Source organism: Meles meles, chromosome 18, assembly GCF_922984935.1.
Source record: "Meles meles chromosome 18, mMelMel3.1 paternal haplotype, whole genome shotgun sequence".
NCBI classification, from domain to species: domain Eukaryota; kingdom Metazoa; phylum Chordata; class Mammalia; order Carnivora; family Mustelidae; genus Meles; species Meles meles.
In genome coordinates, this window is record NC_060083.1 from 56,922,492 (window position 1) to 56,939,157 (window position 16,666).

The following is a 16,666-nucleotide window of genomic DNA, read 5'->3' on the forward strand; positions in this document are numbered from 1 at the left end:
GAAAGTGTGCGTTCTGACCTTGGTCCAAAGCAATGTCTTGACGACCATGAACCTTTGTCCGTCTCTCCTTTGTCCGTCTCTCCTGCCAACCCGCTTGGTCTTGACTAGCCTGCCTAGCTTCCCTCATGACTGACCCTTCTGTGCTTTAACCACACACCCCGTGCCAAGACAGACACTGGGTAGGTGACCGACCTCAGGACCATCACAAGTCTCTGTCTTCATGGAACTTAGGTTGAAATAAACTAACTTAGCTCGAGATAAATAAATCCAAATCAAACCCCAGGCGGGGCTCTGGGCCTGGGCTGGGCTCCACTGCGCCCCCTGAAAGGGAATGTGGGAGCTCTGCTGTGACAACTGGCTTCTGGAACCAGGAGGCCTCCCCTCCCCAGGGCTTGTGCTCCTGTTCCCCTCCCTGCAGGAGACTGGTTCCAGATTGTTATGGAAACTGCATTCAAGGGATGGGCTTGTTTCAAACAAAAGACACTAGGGAGCAAAGCGGAGGAGAATTCCAGGTCCTGGGGGCTGGGGGCGACTGAAGCGAGATGGTCTTCAGATAAGGATTCACCTGAATCTTTCTGTGACTTCCTCAAGGCTGGGGGTCCTGGCCTGGCCTCAGGGACCAGCTCTGCATCCTGACTTAGTGGAGCTGGCCATGGGCCATCTGGAGACACCCGGGCAGGACCTCCCTCCCGGAAAGGTCAGTGCCTAGCCAATGAGTGCGCAGGACCAAGGCGCTCTGTGGGAGGTGGAAGGGGGCTAATCAGAGCAGCCCGGGGTGTCCCTTCTGCTGGTCCCTGCCTTTGCTCTCCATAGACAGGAGCACAGCATTAAGGAGCCCTCTGTCATAGCCTCATGGGCAGAGGGAGTCCCTTTACTTGAACTTTCCCTTGAGTCCCTAGAACCTAAACGCTCACTGCCCTCCTTGGGGAGAAAGAAAGAACATCCCGCTTCTGTGGAGCACGTGGCCTTGGAAGTCCCAGGACGTATATGGACGCCAAGTGTTAAACACTTAAAATAAGAAGCCATAACCTGAGTCATGTGAGTTCCTGCGTTAGCCAGGCTAAGTTGGCGTCTCTGTCCCTGCCGGCCCTGTCTGAGCTGGGCTGTCGTTCTCTCCAGCCATGACTGGATTCCGGGGATGGGGCACCTCCTACCCGCTCACAGCCTCGCTCCCTGCTGGCAGCCCTTTGCTCTTGTCCTCCTCTCCCAGGACTGGGCAGAAAAGGTCTAGGGCGTGGGACGCGGTGGGCAACCCCCAGGCTTGGCCCAGGCCGAGACGGCTGGGTGGGAGGCCATGACCTTGCTTCACTGGAATGCACTCACCCCCTCTCGCCATCGTTTGGGACAGTGTCCCCGTGTGGACCACTTAATGGCAGCCTCTCCAGGGCTGCGTGTCTCCCCGAGGCACCGTCTCCTTCTTCAGATGGACGTTGACATTCACCGGACAGCTGCTGTTTGTGCTTGCTAAGCTTCTCCGGGCCTCGTCTCAGCAATCCCACTGCCCCATGATACAGCCTCTTACTGTCCCTGCCTGTTCCACAGACGGAGAAACAGGCTCAAAGAGGTCATGTGCCCCCACCCAGGATGCCCTGGCCCACAGGCAGCAGAACCAGGATTCAAACTCAGGCTTGAGCCTCCAAAGCCGAAGGCCTCGCCCCTCCATCCTTGGGGCTCCAGAACTTACAGCTCACAGTTTCAGGAGCTCGCTCAGACCCAGATGAGCTAAGCTCAGCCCTGGCAATATGGGCCTCCTTCTCCTCGTCCTCACAAGCTCCTCTGCAGGCCAGAGTGCGTGGGGACACTCCAGACGCTCTAGAGGACTGGGCTCTTGGGGCTCTTCTCTGGTCAAGGTTATAGGCCCCCATTAACCCTGGAGCAAACTCTGAGCAGAGCTTTGGGGGGACGGCGGGTCCACAGACGATCCCCGGCTAGTTTTCTGGGGCTCCATAAAGGCCAGGAGGCGAAGCAGCCCAGGTGCCGGGCCATGGCGCAGGCCCGCAGTCTGGGAAGGGGCTGGTCCCTGCTCCCACCCCTCACCTGAGAGTCGGAGATTTCTGAGGGTTTCTCGGTCAGGCTGCTGCTCTCTGCCGGGATGAGGTCATTGTACTTGGTGACGTCCTCGTCAGAGTAGTGGAGGCTGCCTGGGCTGGGCCGGGGAGGTGACCTGGAAGGAGTGGGGTGAGGCTGAGAGGCGGCCCTACCCACAGCGGCCGGCCTGGCCAGGGAGGCCACAGCGGGGCCTGGAAGGGCACTGACCCTCGGTGTCTCTGTCGTATGTTCCTCCTCTGTCTGTTCCCCACAGGCCTGGGCCTTGGGCTGGGGGACCCCCAGTGGTGGGAGAGGCTCCGTGGGACCAACCTCCTGAATCAGCTTCAGGGAAACGGAGGGGTAGCACCCCACTTCCCACTGGATTCTCCACTCGTGGTTTTAAGGCCTCAGGCACTGGGATCACTTGGCAGGAATGTTACAAAGCCAAAGCCTCGGGGCTTTGGAGCCCCGAGACCTCCCGGGTCGGAATCCCAGGTGAGGCCTGCGTGCTGGCGTGACAGACAAACCCTCCCTCAGATCATTCTTGAACTCACCAAGGGAGCTCTAGATGGTTAATGCAAAGGGTTAAGAGAAGAAATGAAACCACTGCCTCCTCCCTCCAGATCTGCTCAGAGACCAGAATGAATCCGGGCACAGAGTCCTGCCCTACCTCTGGAAATCAGCCTTCGAGAAGGTGCATTTCCCGCTGAGTTAGAGACCTGACTCTGTGTCAGCTGCGCAAACACGCAGGACAGGGCACCTGAGCCCTCCACCTGCCACGGGCGCCCAGAGGCTGGAGGCAGGGCTGTGCTTTCCAGAACCCCTGAGCTGTGGGCGAGGGCAGTGGGCTGGGCAGGCTCCTGGGGTGCCGAGCAGATGGCCGGGGTCTTTCATGACCCTGCCCTGTTCGTGCTTCCTGGGGACCGGGCTCAAGGGAGGCCCTGCGGAGGGCCTGGCGTCCCGAGGTCTGCCCAGCCTGCTCTAGGAAGGGCTCTGGAACCACGGCCCTGAACGAACACCAGCTGCCCCCACCCAGGGCCGGCCACGCTTTCCTACAGAAATGCTGTCCTAGGACCAATCCCACGGCCTGGGAGTATGTCACGGGCAGCCTCCCGTGACCTCCAGCCTCTCGGACTCTATCCGCACTGATATGATTCCAAATAACAAAGCCGCATCCTTAACTACTTAAAAATAAAACTGCAACAAGAGGGGCAGCAGCCTCGTGTAGGCGAGCTGGGCAGACACGTGACACTGGGACAGGGGAGAAGGGGTGTCAGGCTCAGGCCGTCTTGGCCACGAGCCGGGCGAGTAGGGGGCTGACGGTGTCACCGGGGCTGGTTCGGCGCCAAGAGGATTTCTGTGTGTACACAGCAGGGTAGGGGACACGCGGGGGCTGCGGTGTGTGTACTCTGGGGGCGTGAGAGGCAGGCGAGGCCGGGCCATCCGTGAAACGCCCCCTTGTTCCATGTGGCAGGGCCCCGGAGCCAGCCCGGCGGGGCTGCGGCGGACCTGCTGGGCCCACCACCGCGGCCTCAAATGGCTCTTTCTTTGGAAAGCTGGCTTTGGCGGGGGATGAGAGCGGGGCCTGCTGGCCTGTATGCCCCTCCCTCTGTCCTCCTGATGAACACACACATCGCCTCTTCCCTCCAGGATGAGACAGAGAGAAGCTTTGTGAGCTGTGCCTGGCCCGCGCCCCTCCGATGAACTGGGAATGTTAATAAGGCTGAGGCCAAAAGGACAGGCGCTCCTGGGCTGCAGACCAGCCCCCCCACCGCCGCTCTCCTGAGCTCCCTGGAGCATAAAACTGCCAGGTCCCATCAGGGGAGGGTCAGGTGGGCCTCGGCAGCTGTCCCGGCCCTTGGAAATGGGCAGCCCAGCCCGCGCCGGGGAGTGGGGTCGGAGAAGGGACGCAGGGTCAGAAAGAAGTCAGAAGAAACAGGAACCAAGGGTACCGCCAGCCGGACCTTTCCTGGCTGGCTCTTCCAGTGCTGCTCTTTGAGGACGATGCTGGGAGCATGGGCTCGTGGGGTGAACAGAACACTGGTCTGTAAGACGCGAGCGTAAGGGCTCAGGGGAGAGGGTGTCCATACTCTGAGTGCCCTTTCTTTCCAGAACATGGAGGAGGCAGGTAAGGCATAAGCCATGACGGGGGGACTCCAGGCACCCGTCACTCGAGTGTGTCTGCCTAGCCTACGTTTGTGGGGCCTGCCTCACTGCTGGGGCCGGCGGCTCTCTTGGCCTCGGGCCTGTTCCTCCAAGCAGCTGGCTCCAAAAGGCAGTAGATTGGGTCACACAATTGTACAAGTTCTTTGCACTTGGCTGTCCTTGTCAGAAGCCCTGTGTCCCCATCTCCTTGTGATGTCCCCTACCGTGCTCTCACCCCAGCCTGGGACCCCCTCAGCCTGGTTGTGTTGCTTGGGCCCTGTTGACTGTCCCTGGGCCCTGTTGACTGTCCCCGGCCCCTGAGCCCAAATGCCATCGTTGGGACAGTGAGACCAAGTGGGCACAGCCTGCTCTGTGGCCTTCCCCAGAGTCCTCCACACCCCGGGCCCTGCTGGCCCCCAAACCTCCGCCCCCTGCCCCCCACCCGTGCAGAGGGCCCTCTACCTGGTGTACAGGCCATTCTTCCGGCAGAAGGAATTCTTGACGGACAGCCTCCGGTTGTTGAGTTCCAGAGCAGGGAAACTGCTTTCATCTAAGCTCATCATCTCCCCGTGGCCGAGGCCACCAGACTTGGCATTGCTCCCTGGGTGGGGGCGGGGTGGGGGAGACAGGATCCAGTCACCCATGTCACCCCTTTAGACCGCTGGCCTCCCCTCCCCCACCCGGCCAGATGGCACGTGCTCTCTCCCTCTCTCGCTACAGGTGAGACCAAATGGGAGATGGAGGCTGTACGCAGGGGCCCAGGCTGCTCCGCCTCACAGGGCAGGTGCCTTCCTAGGAGAGAGCGGACGCCCGGCCCACCTTGCCAAAACAGAGGCAGACCCGTCTGGCCGGCGGGGCTTGGTCCCAGCTCACCAGAGTCTGTCTTCTTGGCGTACTTCTTGCTCTGGCCTCGGATAATGAGCACGAAGACCAGGAGGAGGATGAAGATGAGGCCCACGAGGGCAATGACCACCAAGAACCACCACTCCTCGTAGAAAGGGTTGGCTTTCTGGGCTGGAACATGAACGGGGACGTCAGGTCCGGGGTGCTAGGCTGCCTCCCGCCTCCACGCCTCCCGCGGCAGCCGGGACCCTACCACAGACCCCGGGCAAGGTCTGTGCCGTCCCAGTGAGGCAGAACCCAAGACAAGTTGGCCGGGATAGCCGAATCTCATGTGCTGGTAAGGGGATGCCTGGAGGGCTGCTCTGAGTTCTGAGGTTGCCTCTGGACTTACCAGGAAAGAGTGTGAGGATTGATTAGTGATGTCTGCCAAAGACACAGGACATAGAAGTCCTGGTATGTGTGCTATTGTTCCTTTTTTTTTCCCCCTCTCCCTCTTGCCACCCACGGCCTAGGGGCTATCTGGACAGGCAGGCCCCAGATTTGTATTTTGGAAAAGGACCCATCTGGCCTGTGGTAGGCCTGGAGAGTTGCTCCCCAGGGTCAGGACTCCATCTTTCTCTAGTAGCTGAGAGTGAGGGCAATCACTACCACACTTTTTGCACATAGCCACTACTAATCCAGGGGGCTGCCTGACGAGGGGCTGGCTCTTCTGTCTCCCATGATCTGGTTTTATCCATCGGGACGAGGGAGAACGTGTGTGGCAGGACGGAGGCAGCCAGGTTTCCGAGACTCACCCAGTGGGTTACAATTTTGAGCTGTGTTTCTGCCTCGAGGGAAGGGGCATTGGTATTAAAAGTTGGTTAGTGACTAGATTTGGGGTCACGGATTTTGGCATTAGAGTCCTCTGCGAGTCCTCCAAGACATGCCGGGTGGGAAGGATGAAAGGAAAATGGGGAGGGATGGCAAACCTATTCCCTCCAGCCCCAAATACTGCTTCATAGACCGCTGACTCTGTTTTTTGGGGCGGTTTCCATGGAAACATGTAGTTTATGGCCTGGGTGAATCTCTTGGGTGATGAGCTCATAGAAAGTCTTGTCTTGGACCCACTGACTCACCCACGAGCCCCACTAAGCCCCCCGCCCCGGGCTTCTGGGATCCTTGCAAAGGAATCCCAAAGAGGCACACCCCCCAGCTTCTTCTGGAGCTCAAAGCTGACCCAGGCCCTGGCCCAGAGTTCACTGCTGGCAGAATTGAGAGGACAATACATTTTGGTCCCCACCCCAGCGCGTCTGGGGCTCTGCTGCCGGCCTCTGTCTTCTTTGCCTGCCACCAGCCTCTGCCACGAGGCTCTTCAACGGGGTGCCATCCCCCCCACTGGCAGTACCTGGCACAGACTGGGAGGGGCTGCTGGGGGTTCCGAAGCCGTAGTCATTGACGGCGATGACCCGGAAGTCGTAGCTCACGCCTGGCTTCAGGATGTCCATGCTGAACGTGTAGGAGGTCACCTCCTTGGGGATGTCTTTGATGAGGATGTCCCATAGCCCCTCGTCTGCAAGAGGGTCGAGAGGGAGACGCCTCATGACGGGGAGCCCCCTCCCATACCACCTGTTGTCCCGGAGAGCAGGGCCTGTCTGGGCTGCCCCGTCAACCCTGAATCTTAGAAGGTATTTTTCAATGGATGCCTTTTTGTGGTTTCTGACTCTTTGTTCCCTTTACTAAAATGCTTGTAAAATATATATATATAAAAAACAAACCACATAGTGTGTAGAAAATACGGTCCCAACCCACCCATGCCAACAGCCACAGGCGGCTCAGCATTCTGGGGACTGTGCTTCCGCAGGTCAGATCACCTGTTCTCGCGTCCTTAAAAAGTGCGGGTCAGCGTGACTTCACCAGGCCACCTACGATCGCGGCACATGGATACACCCTTTCTCTCATCCCTCTGCCTATTCAAAATACACACAGTAGTGGCACCAGATAAAAAGAAGACCCTTTTTGAAAGTAGCTGCAGGAGGGCTGGACTCGCCTGGGAGGGTGAGGGCCGATGGGGCCCACCCTCCGTGGCCTCCTGGCTGAGCAGCAGAGATCTGAGGAGAAGGGGCCCAGACAAGCCTAGAGGGGTCCCCCATCTGTCCTCCATGCACGCTGACCCTAGCCATCCCCATCCTTTGTGCTCCTGACTTCCCTTCTGGTCCTGCTGCCCCCTTGTCCGCCGCTTTCTAGGTCTCGCTCCCTTGGGACCTAATTCATTTCCGCCTCATTCAAGAGGAGCAGCGGGCATGGTGCCCCGCACGAGAGAAGTGCGGGCTCCTTCCAGGCCCCGGGATGCGGAGGCTGGGCGGGGGTTCTGGCCAGAGGCTCCACGCGGGGCCAGTGGGGCTGGTGTGGCCCTCAGAAGGACGGTGAGTCCCCCTCCCTGTGCCAGGAAGGGCTGATTTGGCAACTAAAGGGTTAAACCACCCTTTTCACATGGTCCAGGGGACCAGAGAGCTTAGAAGCACCTCGGTGGGCTGAACTTCCAGGTCCTCCATCCTGTGTGGGCTCCAGGGAGGTCACCTCGGGGTCCTGGACGAGCTCCTGCCTCGGCCTCAGCCTCGGCCTCAGCGGGCACCGTCTCTCCTCATCCGTTCCTGAACTCCCTCGGGGAGGAGCCGCCCCTGGGTCCACGGGCTACACACAGGCTCCGGCCTGGCCCGCCCAGCCTCTTCCGGGGGCTGACGGATTCCGTTTCCTTCCCCACACTTGTAGCCACTCAGGAACTCTAGCACCATCCCCTTGTCACCTCTGCACTGGGGACCAAGAGTGTGTCGGCATCTTCCAAAGCCGCCTTTTGGCCCTGCCCATCCAGGTCCCTCCTTCCCCACACTTGTAGCCACTCAGGAACTCTAGCACCATCCCCTTGTCACCTCTGCACTGGGGACCAAGAGTGTGTCGGCATCTTCCAAAGCCGCCTTTTGGCCCTGCCCATCCAGGTCCCTCCCCCTGGCAGCCGTGGGCGTCCTCCTGTCCTCACAAAGGCTCGGGGTCCTGAGCTTGGCCTCGTTTTCTCTCTCACATCTCTGTGTTGGGTGCTGCCTCACGCACCCTGTGGCTGTCCCCTGCTAGGCTGTGCTGTCTCTCCGGGGCCAGGACCGTGCCCCATTCGAATGCCTCTGCAGCCCAGCGCCCAGCACGGGCGTCCTCTCAGTGTCGGGGGGATGACTGGACGCAAACCTTCTGCCCCGGCCTTCTCTGAACATCACGGGCTGCGATTTCAGTGCTGCAGACCCTGAGATCCGAGTTTTGGGGTGCAAATCCATTCTCCTCTCATGTGCCCTGAAAGCTCTCATTCGCTCTCAGTGACAGTCACGGTGACAGCGGTGGTAGCATTGGCCCAACCGCAGTGACTCCTTCCTTGCCGAGTGCTGTGGCTCTAAGGGCTTTACCTCTCACACCCACGGCGATGGCGGGGAAAAGGAGGAACCGCTGGGTGTCCAGGACGGTGCCTTTGAGGTCCGCGGTGGATTCAGTGTTGGCTGGGCGGGCTCGTCCGGGACCCTGCGGCCTGGCAGAAGCTGGGGTCTCTGACCTATTGTGTGACCAACCTTGCTCTGCCCCGCACAGAAACAAAGGGTGGAACCCTGGTAACGGGGCCAGGTCCGAAGCTGCTGGAATGTCATGCTGGGGCTCCGGCCTCCAGCCCCAGCGGTCAGCTGGTAGGCACGACAGGGCCCCTGGGCTGGAAACCTTGAGTGAGCCCCTTGCTCCTTGCTCTGCTGTGCCGGGCAGCTTCCAGTTTGTAGACGGGGGCCTGTTTGGCGACCCTAACCGACCATGATGCGGGGAGTATGGGGCAAGAGCAGTTTCGTCCCAGAGAGGAGGAGGATGGGCAGCCCGGGGGCACGGAGGTGGGGAGATGTCTCCGGCAGCCACAGGGAGAGGCCCGCCTTTCCCCTTGCCCTCCGCCGTCACGGCCTTCAGGGGGTCCCTCCTTGAATCCACCTGTGTGCACCAAGGCACAGCCCCAGGTCCCATGCTGGGCCTCCCAGGGAAACGCTGGAAAATCAGCAGGCCCGGAGTCCGGAGCCAACATTCCACAGCCTGGCATCTCGGCCGGCCAACTTGGACGGAGAGCAGAGGCACGGGCGCCAGTGGGGAGAAGCACGTGGTGCTCTCCTGGCCAACTCAGCAGCCGGCACCGGGGTTGGGGAGGGACCATCGGGGGTGGGGGGACAGCCAGCCCTGCACACACCTTCCAGCTACAACGGATCACGGATCGGAGTTGCTAGATGGAACAGCGATTGCCGTGGCCATCATTAGCACAAGATGAGGGCAACGGGGAGGGGGGTGGCCGCTGCCCAGAACGGCAGGCAAGCTCTCTTGGCTGTTGAGATATTAGCGCTCAGTGACCCACGGTATCCAGCGTGCCTTCGGGATGCTTCGGTGCTCTTCTTAGAAGTATTAGCTACTGATGCGCCTGACTACCTCCCATTCTGATTATTATTTGTTACTCGTGCTGTTGACCCTTCTCCACTTCCGCCGGCCGATCACGGGGCCGTGGATTACCGAGAACGAGCCTCCGGCTCTCCCCCGGCCCTGGCACCCCTGACGAGCCGGGAAACCTAGCAACGGGCGAGCTGGCCCAGGGCTCCTGCGGGGAAGGGGAGCCTGGAGAAGCAGGTGTCACGGCGACCGGTGATGGTGCCACAGAAGCGCTGACAGCAGCCCCCGGGAGTGACTCATCAGTCCCCGATGGCTCTGGAACTTCTTGTGATTCAATTTCAGGCTTCACCACCCCCGATGCAGTTACCAGAACTGAGGTCATCGGGGTGGCGACGGCGGACCTCAAGGCGGTAGTCAGTGTCCCCGGGGGACAGCCGGCCTCCCGATGGGACACTGGTCAGTGGGGTCTCGTGAAAGACTCCGTGTTTAACCGGGGGCAGGGGCAAGGGGCCAATTCTTTGCTCCTCCAGTATCTTGAATGATCTTCTGTTTGAGTCGGTCCTCACCCGGTGCGAAGTGCCATTCTCCAGGGGACCCGGGGGAGTCCCCACCTAAGGGTGCGACCCTCCATTTCCCATTTGCCCCAGGGCCACCTCTAGCTTCACCTTTGGTGGGACCAGAGCCTTCTCAGGAGGACACAAGGCTGCTGGGTGGAGGGACTTCAGTGGCAGGAGAACACGAGACCCAGAACCCGCTAGAGAGGGAGGCGCTCGGCCCGGGGCAGCGCGTACCTGACGGCCTGGCCTCTATGACGTAGCGGGTGATGGGTCCCTTGCCCGGGTCCCCGCTGGACCAGTGGATGGCGATGGCGGAGCTGTACCGCACGATGATGGGCACTCCAGGTGGTCCGGGGGCACCTGCAAACGGCACACGGTGGGCAAGGGGCGGCGCGGCCTCCCCCAGCCCGGCTCCCCGTGCTCCGGCTGGGGGGCCCCGCACAGCCAAACCCTCCGAGCCTGGCCAGAGTCTCCGGAAACCCTGCGAGCGCCGAGGCCCGAGGACTGGGTCTCAGGCCTGTCCTGCTGAAGCAGCTGTGCTCTCTGGGTCCCCCACACTCCCTCGTTCCAAATTCAAAGCCAGAAAAGGTATACAGGGAAATGCCAGAAAGATCCCCGGGATGGAGTCAGGAGACCTGAACTCACTAGACGGGTGACTCTGATCAAATCACATCGCCCGCCAGTGCCTCAGTTTCCCCATCTGTGAGGCCCTTTTGGACTGTGAGGCTTGAAGAGATGTGTCCTGGGGCGACGGCAGAGGTGGGCGGGATGACGGTGGAATGGGCCTAGGACAAGTGGGGGTTGGTTTTTGAGGGGCCCAAGGGCTCCCTGACATCTTGTCTCCCAGCCTAGGATGGCAGCGTCCTCCCTGCTTCCTGCCTGAAACGCACCCACCCCCGCTGGGCCAGGGAGGAGGCTGGGAGCACGGGAGGAAGGGGTGGGCTCTGCCGCTGGCTGTCCTGGCGGGTACACCGGCGTGGCAGCCCGTCACGTCGACCACCTGGACACCAGCCCCAGGAGCCAGAGCAGGGGAGAGCTCACTCGCGAAGTCAGAGGAGTGAGCCAGTTTCGTCTATGGAGGGTCCCAAGCTCCTCCTCTCCGGGGGTGCCTGTGCCCTGGGCTCTCACTGTCCCCCAAGCCCTGACTACATGCATGGTCTACATGTCTGTCCATCACTAGACCTGGAAGCTTGCACCCCCAGAGCTGGGCACAGAGTGGGTGGTCCCTACGCACTTGTGGGATGGGGGGAGCAAGTCGGTGAGTGGGTGTGGGGTGACCGCTGGCCCGAGTGAGCGCCGAGTGTCGGCTATGGATGCCTCCGGGCAAGGAGCCTGCCATCCAGCTCTGGACTGAAGATCCTCCAGGCCCAGGGCAGCTGGCAAGCTGGACAGCAGGCCGGGGACTCACGACCAGAGCTGGGCTGCCCACCGCCCGGCCCGTGTCCAGTCCCAACCTGTGACCTTGGAGAGCCTCATCTTCCTTCCTTCCTTCCCCAACGTGCATCCTGCCTACAGCTCAGGGTAAAGGCGGCTGAGGGGTCGGGGGTGTGGGACACAGCTCAAGTGGGGTGTGAAGGGTGGGGAGGGTGCTGTCAGGACCCGGAGTTCTCACTCTGCACAGGACAGAACTCAAGGCTGACAGCTGCCATCAACCCCTGGACCCGGAGCTTCGAGCACTCCCGGCCTCTGCCCGGCCTGCAGAGAAGAGGATGTGTGACGGCACGTCCTTTGCTCGCCCACACTCGCCGGGCACAGCTCAGCTGTTTCAGAGGGACCCCCACTGCCTCCTCCGAACTTCCTGCCTGCCCCCTTCCCACGCCAGGCCTGGGACACTTCAAGCCCCAGGTTAGAACAGCCTGTCCTCCAGCCTTCTGTCCCCACCGCCCTGCCTCCCTTTGTCCCTGCCCGCTTGCTTCCTGCTTTTGTTTCCCAGGGACGCTGGCTCAGGTGAAGAGGCGGCACAGGAGGGAGGGGGCAGGTGCAGGGCAGAGGGCGCGGAATCTTCTGGAAGCTTCCTCTGGGGGCCCTGCAGGCTTTGTTCCGTAGAAGCCTAGGAGCTGGCGGGTTCTCTGCAGAACCCGGGGCGGGGAACAGAAAGCGTCCCCAAGGAGAAAGCGCAGGGTGGCCGGCCCAGCCCAGTGTGGAGGAACACACCGGCTGACAGGTGAGAGGGGAGGACCGGCAGCCTCTGCGGTTCGCACCCTCCCACGCCCCCAGCTAAGCGGCTAAGCTTCTTGGGCCCACAGGGCAGTGAGCAGGAGGAGGGGAAAGAGGCAGGAGGACGAGGAAGAGGAGGAGGGGTTTCAGGGAAAATCTGAGATGGGCCCAGTCCTTTCTCAGGGAAGGAGGGAGCAGAGGCTGGGCGGTGGCTTCTGCGTTCAGGAAGGGACATCCTGCCTGGGTGACAAGGACTTTGGCCAACAAATTTCCACCACAGCACGTGCCAAAACAATTCCCCCAGCCCAAGGCTGAGCTCAAGAAGTGTCACAAACTCAGACAGAACCACTCTGGGGGCCTGGTCCCTGGCGTCCCCCTCCTGTCCCGACTCAGGACCAGTGCGCAGCCTGGCCTCTAAGGGCCCTGCTCCTTCTTCCCTCTGTCACCTGTCTAGGGAGGATGCAGCCTGACAGGTCCCTCTGCCTGTGGCCTGGATGCCCTCCCTTCCTCCCCCGCCCCCCAGGCCCCACCCTTGTACTCGCTCGGGCTGTGGCTCTGTCCCCACTCCACCCCGTCCCCCCCATCCCTGCACCTCCAGGATCTAGCACAGCTCCGAACACCCCCTCTGACTTGGGGGCTGAACGCGGGGTGTGGAGGGCAGCAGCCCCCGTCTGCCCTGCGCTCCCTTACCTTCTCCCGGGCCGGTGGTGACGTTGGCCTCGATCTCTGGCCCGTAGGCGAAGGTCTTGGCTCTGATGCGGAACCTGTAGGTCATCCCCTCGGCCAGGTCCTTCACCTTCAGCCACAGAGGGCTGTTGCCCTTCACATCCACGGTCACGATCTTGCTGACACCTGGGAAGGAAGCACCGCATATGTGGGGGGCCGCGGCGGCAGGTGGTGGCCGTGGGGGGCCTCGGAGCCAGGCCACACGGCCAAGCTCCCCCAACACGCAGTCCTGCAGGCCGGTCTTGGGAGAAACGGTTCCACGGCTGGAGAAGTTGGGAGCAGTTGGGACTGTCTGTCCGTGGAGCACACAGTGTCCTTTGGGATCTGGTGGGAAACGGCTCCCTACCTGTCTCACTGAACCACTGTCCCCCACATGTACTCTACCCCCCGAATTCCACAGAACTGGAATCCCAAGGGTCCCCTTTCGGGAAGGGCTCCGGGAGAGACATCACCCGAGTCCAGAGTTGGAGGGGAGAACCTGCAGCCAGAACCTGCAGCCAGGCCCTACAGCCGAGGACGGCCTCGGGTCCCCCAGGACGGCCCTCCCCACGGGCCCTCCATCAACGCACCCGAAATCACGACAACCAGCGGGGAGGCTGCGATGGTTTTAGGGGGTCAAGGTTTGTGCTCTGTGCTTCCCGGGCCCAAATCCTCCCGCCCGGCATCCTCCCCAGGGGTCGGGACCTGGGCTGCTCTCCATGCCCCACCCCCCCGGGCATGGTGGTGACCCCTGGGAGATGGGCCTCACAGCTCACAGCCCAGGCCGTCCCCTGCCCTAGCTGTGGTTTGCTGTCCCGCTGAATGAGGGCAGGGATAGCATCGAGGACAGCAGGTTAGGAGGTTAAATGTAAGAGGACCTGGTAAACGGCCAGACTATCTTACCAATAAGCAGGCATCGATGACAGAATGATGGCAGCTCGAGCGGCCCTTCTGAAGGAAGGAAGTCACCCGCGGGGGCCCGGACCAGCGGCACTGGGTACCTGTTCCCTGACATTTCTGGGCAAATCCCACATGGGTCTGGGCTGTGGTTTTCCCAACAGGAAAGGGGCCGGGAGCCCCCCGGGCAGGCCAGGCGGAGGCCACCGTGAGGAGAGCCTGTTCCGTCCGCCTGCACCTTGTCCCCGTGACCTCCGCCCTCTCCTTCCTCTCCGAGGGGTAGACGGCCCCTCTCCCGGGGCCTACACCTGACCATGTCTCCTGGCCCGCCCTCCCCACCCCCGCCAGTGTCCCAGAACACCGCGCTGCTCCGCCCAACGACCTAGCTGCTGGCAGGCGGGTGGCAGGGAAGACTGAGGGCCATTGTTTCCTTGGCCGGCTCAGGACTGCGGGCCCCTTGGCTCTCCAAGGGCTCCCGCCCTCCTCCTGGCCAGGCTCTGTAGTCAGGGAAAGGTGGGAGGGAGCAGGTGACCTCAGGCCATCAGGCCACCACCTGTGAGTCAGTCACCCCCCCGAGTCCTCTCTGGGCTCTGGAACCGGACCAGCCAGCCAGGAGCCCCTCTAAGTAGATGGCCGTGCTTTCTGGGCTCACTCACATCGGCGTCGGGGTAGATTGCTGGCAAGGGTCTGACATCCAAGGTCAGGGTTAGCACGGCCTGGCCTGGGAGCCTGGCAGCAGGGAAGGGTCCCCACTGGGGCCTGGAGGAAAGGGCGGGGCAGGGGTTATTGGGGGCTCTAAGGACAGCCGGATGAACAGGGCTCCAGGTGAGAGGAAGGCGACTTGCACATCGAGGTTCTCGAATGGAGGGGAAAGGGGGGCAGTGACATCCCCAGACTTGTACTTTCCAGGGAGAGGCTCCAAGGCTCTTAACAGATTCTCAAACGAGTTCCTGACCCCACGAGAGGCAAAGACCCAGCTGGAATGAGGCCGATCCCCTAAATTCTGGAGGGCAGGCACAGGAGGGGCCATCAGGGGCTCCCCGGTCTCCCCGGGTGCGACGGCAGCCTGACCACCGTGGGACGCCGCAGCCTCTGTAGGCTCCCTTCCTCCCCTCCTCGCTCCGGCTGGACTCGGGAGAACGAGGGTGCTGCTCGGTTCTGCGCCCCGGCTTGCAGCTGGGGAAATGCTCCTCTCGTCTGGCCCCCGCGTCTCCCTTTACACGCAGGGAGACGCTCACCCCATCCAAGGCTGTGCAGCGACCCCGACGAGAAAGGCCTTGGAAGTTGGGCTGGGAGGGCCCCACTCACCATCCACTGGGGTGCAGGGCTCGTACACCAGCCGGTAACCCTCCAGGACACCGTTGGGGAACTGCGGGGCCTCCCACGACACGTTCACCGAGGTTGTGGTCAGCTCACTGAACTTGACCGAGCTGGGAGCACTGGGAGCTGCAGGGGGACAGGAAAGGGTTCGTCTTGTTCTCCCACGGACATTCAAAGCCCTGCGTGGCTTCCAGAAACCAGCAGGAGCTGTTGGGTCTGGGCCCCAGGAAGAGAGAGTGCAGGGCATCCTCAGAGGCCATCTGTGCCCCTCCCCTCCCCCACTGATGGTGCTAGTCCTTTATTTCCAATCCCAGAGTCCACGAATGGGGAGGGAAGAGAACTGTCTTTCCCCTAAAGTTAGAATACGCCGTTTCCTCCTGCTAAGTGGTCTTAAACCTCCAGGACCGCTGTGGGGTCAGGCGAGGTTCTGGCTCTGTAGGGCTCATCTTTCACCCTCCCTGGTGGGGAAAGCCGGGCCCACCGGGGCCTCAGAGCATGAGGCGGCTGGTGAAGAAGAAGATACCAGAACGGCCATCGTGTGGCCCTTCTCCGGTCCCTGGGGCCCCAGGGCTTGTCACGGAGAGACCGTGCTGTCAGAAGCAGCCTGAAATAGGGACGGTCAAACCATGTGGAAAAGATGCTTTCTTGGCCGGAGAAGCCTGGAACGGCCCTGAAAGCCTGGGGGCCGTGGAGGGGCTCTGGTGGGGAGGACAGAGAGGAAGGGAAGGAAGCACGGAGCTGGCTTCAGGCGAGCTGACCAGGCTATTCTTACTGTCCAGTGCTGCCCCCCCACCGAGCTGAAGCTGATCTGGACCCTGCTTCCGCTCCAGCTCCGGGAGGCAGCCCCAGCCCACAGTCTTTGAAGGAGGGAGGCGAGCTCAGGGGGCCTTTCCTGCCTCCCCGAAGCAAGAGGGACATGGGTCAGAACACTTTGTCCTGCTGCCGGAAGCTTCCAGGCTCCCGGGGGCTCACATCCGGCCCGTGACACTGACCGAGAGTGGTCTGGATGAGCGGGCAGACAGAGACCAGACCCTCGGGAGCCAGGGGAGGAAAAGCGTTTCCCTGGAGTCGTGGCTTGGCCCCAAAGAGGACAATGCTTACGAACTGACCCCACGGTCCGGCCCTCTAAGCAAATGAACAGGATGGGAAGCAGCAGGCTGGGAAGGATGTTCGAGGGGCTCAGGACAAAAGGCTCCTTTTTAATCCATGAGGAGGGAGCCCCATGTCAGGGGAAGGAGCTGCCGTGCAGTGAAGACAGCCCGGGACCAGCTCACACGTCCTGGCCTCCAGCCTCTGCTTCCCCACGGGCGGGCCGAGGGGTCCTGGGCACGAAGCATCCCTACCCAGGCCCCCCCTGCTCACTGGAATGGGTAACACCTGCCCTACGCATCCCAGGGCTTCTGGAAGGAGCTGGTGGCGTATCTGCCAGAGAAGGTCTTTGGACACTGTACATACGCCCAGCTCTGGTCATGTGGGCACCTGGGTTCTGACCCTCACCGTCCAGCCTCCTAACTGGCCTCCCCACCTCCCTCCTCTCCCGTCCGTCAGTTTGTCTTCCGCACGGCCGGCAGAGCGAGTTTTTAAAAACATAC

The 16,666-nt window shown here is 61.7% G+C and overlaps 1 protein-coding gene across 2 annotated transcripts in view; it reads right to left on the reverse strand.

Annotated features, from left to right (window-relative positions):
* SDK2 (sidekick cell adhesion molecule 2) overlaps positions 1 to 16,666 on the reverse strand; it is a 249,683-nt gene that overhangs the window by 11,192 nt on the left and 221,825 nt on the right. For both annotated transcript variants that reach the window (XM_045985790.1, XM_045985789.1), the window contains 7 exons: positions 15,063 to 15,200; positions 12,843 to 13,004; positions 10,230 to 10,355; positions 6,401 to 6,565; positions 5,047 to 5,187; positions 4,636 to 4,774; positions 2,038 to 2,164 (listed from right to left, as the gene is read on the reverse strand). In XM_045985790.1, coding sequence (XP_045841746.1) covers positions 2,038 to 2,164; positions 4,636 to 4,774; positions 5,047 to 5,187; positions 6,401 to 6,565; positions 10,230 to 10,355; positions 12,843 to 13,004; positions 15,063 to 15,200 — 998 coding nt within the window. The remainder of the gene's footprint in view (positions 1 to 2,037; positions 2,165 to 4,635; positions 4,775 to 5,046; positions 5,188 to 6,400; positions 6,566 to 10,229; positions 10,356 to 12,842; positions 13,005 to 15,062; positions 15,201 to 16,666) is intronic.